Consider the following 2184-nt stretch of genomic DNA (forward strand, 5'->3'; position numbering starts at 1 on the left):
GCTTTTTTATTATTGGCATATAATTGATAGCATAGCACGGACTGGTGTGCTTATTTGTTCATTTTCTATAAAGAAGTAATAATTGGTAGCACAATATTGGCGGGTGTGGTTTTTTTGGTTTTTTGTTTGGTTTTAGTTGTTAGTAGGGTGCTTGCAGACATGTTTGAATTTTTTTTTAAATTGATTGCAAGGCACTGGCAGGTGTGCTATTATATTTATTTGTTCTGGAGATGTAAATTATAGCAGCGCAATGGCATGTGTGTTTTTTAGTTGATTTGTTTCGTTTTAATTGCTAATAGGGTACTTAGAAGTGTATATACAATGGATGAACCTGAAAGTAGTAGGCCTGAAGAGGTCAATACTGAAATTGATGATCAATTTGCTCTAGATGGCAAGGATGATGTTGTTGATGTGAAAGAAGGGTTAGCTTCCCAAACCTATGATAGTTTACGAATGCTTACTAAGGAAGATGTGTTGCAAATGAAATTCAATTCAGAGGATGATGCTTATACTTTCTACAATGCATACGCTAAGGTCATCGGTTTTAGCGTACGAAGAAGTAGAAAAAGAATTATTGGAGACAACAAATTTGTAGAGAGTAGGAAATGGGTTTGTTCAAGGGAAGGTGTAAGAGAAAAGAAATACTTGCAACGTGTGGAACGGGTAAGAACTCCTAGGGCAGAAACTAGACTTTTTTGTAATGCCACATTTCGTGTGCGTTATGACAAGACAGCTAGGAAATATGTTGTGACCCACTTTGTAGGGGAACACAACCATCCGTTGGCAGCACCACACTGCGTCCCTTTTCTTTGGTCGCATAGGTTTGTAACAAGTGCAGACCAAGCTCAAGCAAAGGCCATGCGCAATGTGGGTATGAAAACGAGTCAGATCATGGATTTTATGGTCCATCAGTCAGGGGGTTATGAGAAGGTGGGCTTCATTCATAGAGATTTGCACAATCAATTCCAAGCTGAGCGCAAAGTACAACTCGCAGAAGGGGATGCAGAGGGTGCGTTAGGATACTTGTCAGCTAAATTAGATGCAGATCCATTATTTTTTTTCAAATACAACGTCGATAAGGACAACCGGTTGGACAAGATTTTCTGGGCAGATTGTAGGTCTCGAATGGATTATGCTGCATTTGGTGATGTATTGGTATTTGATACAACTTATCGTACAAATGCATATAAGAAGCCATTTGTAATTCTAGCTGGCGTGAGTAACCATTTCATGACAACTATATTCGGATGTGCTTTGTTGCCTGATGAGACAATGGAGACATACACGTGGGTGCTGGAAATGTTAATGGAGGCCATGGATGGTAAAAGACCCATCTCTGTTGTAACAGATGGTGATAGGGCAATGCGTCAGGCAATCAAAAGAGTTATTCCAAACTGCAGACATCGTTTATGTTCTTGGCATCTGGAGAAAAATGCCTCAACAAATGTCCACATACCAGAATTTACAACTGATTTTGCACAGTTGATGTTGAAGAAATGTAAAATTGATGAGTTTGACAATGCCTGGGCTGCTATGGTGAAACAGTACAAGTTGGAGAACAATAACTGGGTGTCGGATATTCATCTGAAGCGTGATAATTGGGCTGAGGCATATCTCCGTGGTCACATGTTTGCTGGAATGAGGAGCACTCAACGTGTCGAGGGTATAAATGCATATTTCAATATATTCCTAAACCAAAAGGTTAGGCTGTATGAATTTGTAGCGCAGTATGATAGGGCTCTTGCTAGAATGCGTGTTAATGAGGCAGAAACAGAATCTAAAACAGAGAATAGTTTCCCGGTTTTGACTACGCCATTGAGGAGTTTGGAGAAACATGCAGCTGAACTCTTTACTCGGAAGATTTTCTCATTGTTTTAACATGAAATCAGGAAAGAGGGTAAATTGTTTGTGATGGAAAGAGTTCAGCTTGAGGATCATCGCACCTACCGTTTTGGTGAGTACAAGTCACCAACATGCACGTGGACGGTTGAGTATTTTCCAGCTAATATCACAATGAAATGTTGTTGCTTGAAGTTTGAGTCGTTTGGCATCCCTTGCTGCCACATGATTGCTGTTATGAAATCTGAACAATTAATGTGTATTCCACCGAGTTGTGTCTTGCAGAGGTGGACAAGACATGGTAGGTCAAAGTGTCAACAACCAAGTCTTACCCAAATTTGTAGC

The 2184-nt window shown here is 40.0% G+C and overlaps 1 protein-coding gene across 1 annotated transcript; it reads left to right on the top strand.

The window, feature by feature from the left end:
* Positions 1 to 321: 321 nt before the first annotated feature.
* LOC145800036 (protein FAR1-RELATED SEQUENCE 5-like) lies at positions 322 to 1878 on the top strand. Its single transcript, XM_082889698.1, has one exon. The coding sequence runs from the start codon at positions 322 to 324 to the stop codon at positions 1876 to 1878; it is 1557 nt and encodes a 518-aa protein (XP_082745824.1).
* Positions 1879 to 2184: the final 306 nt, after the last annotated feature.

The sequence above is a fragment of the Camellia sinensis genome, chromosome 9 (assembly GCF_055761805.1).
Source record: "Camellia sinensis isolate YWXY chromosome 9, ASM5576180v1, whole genome shotgun sequence".
NCBI lineage: Eukaryota > Viridiplantae > Streptophyta > Magnoliopsida > Ericales > Theaceae > Camellia > Camellia sinensis.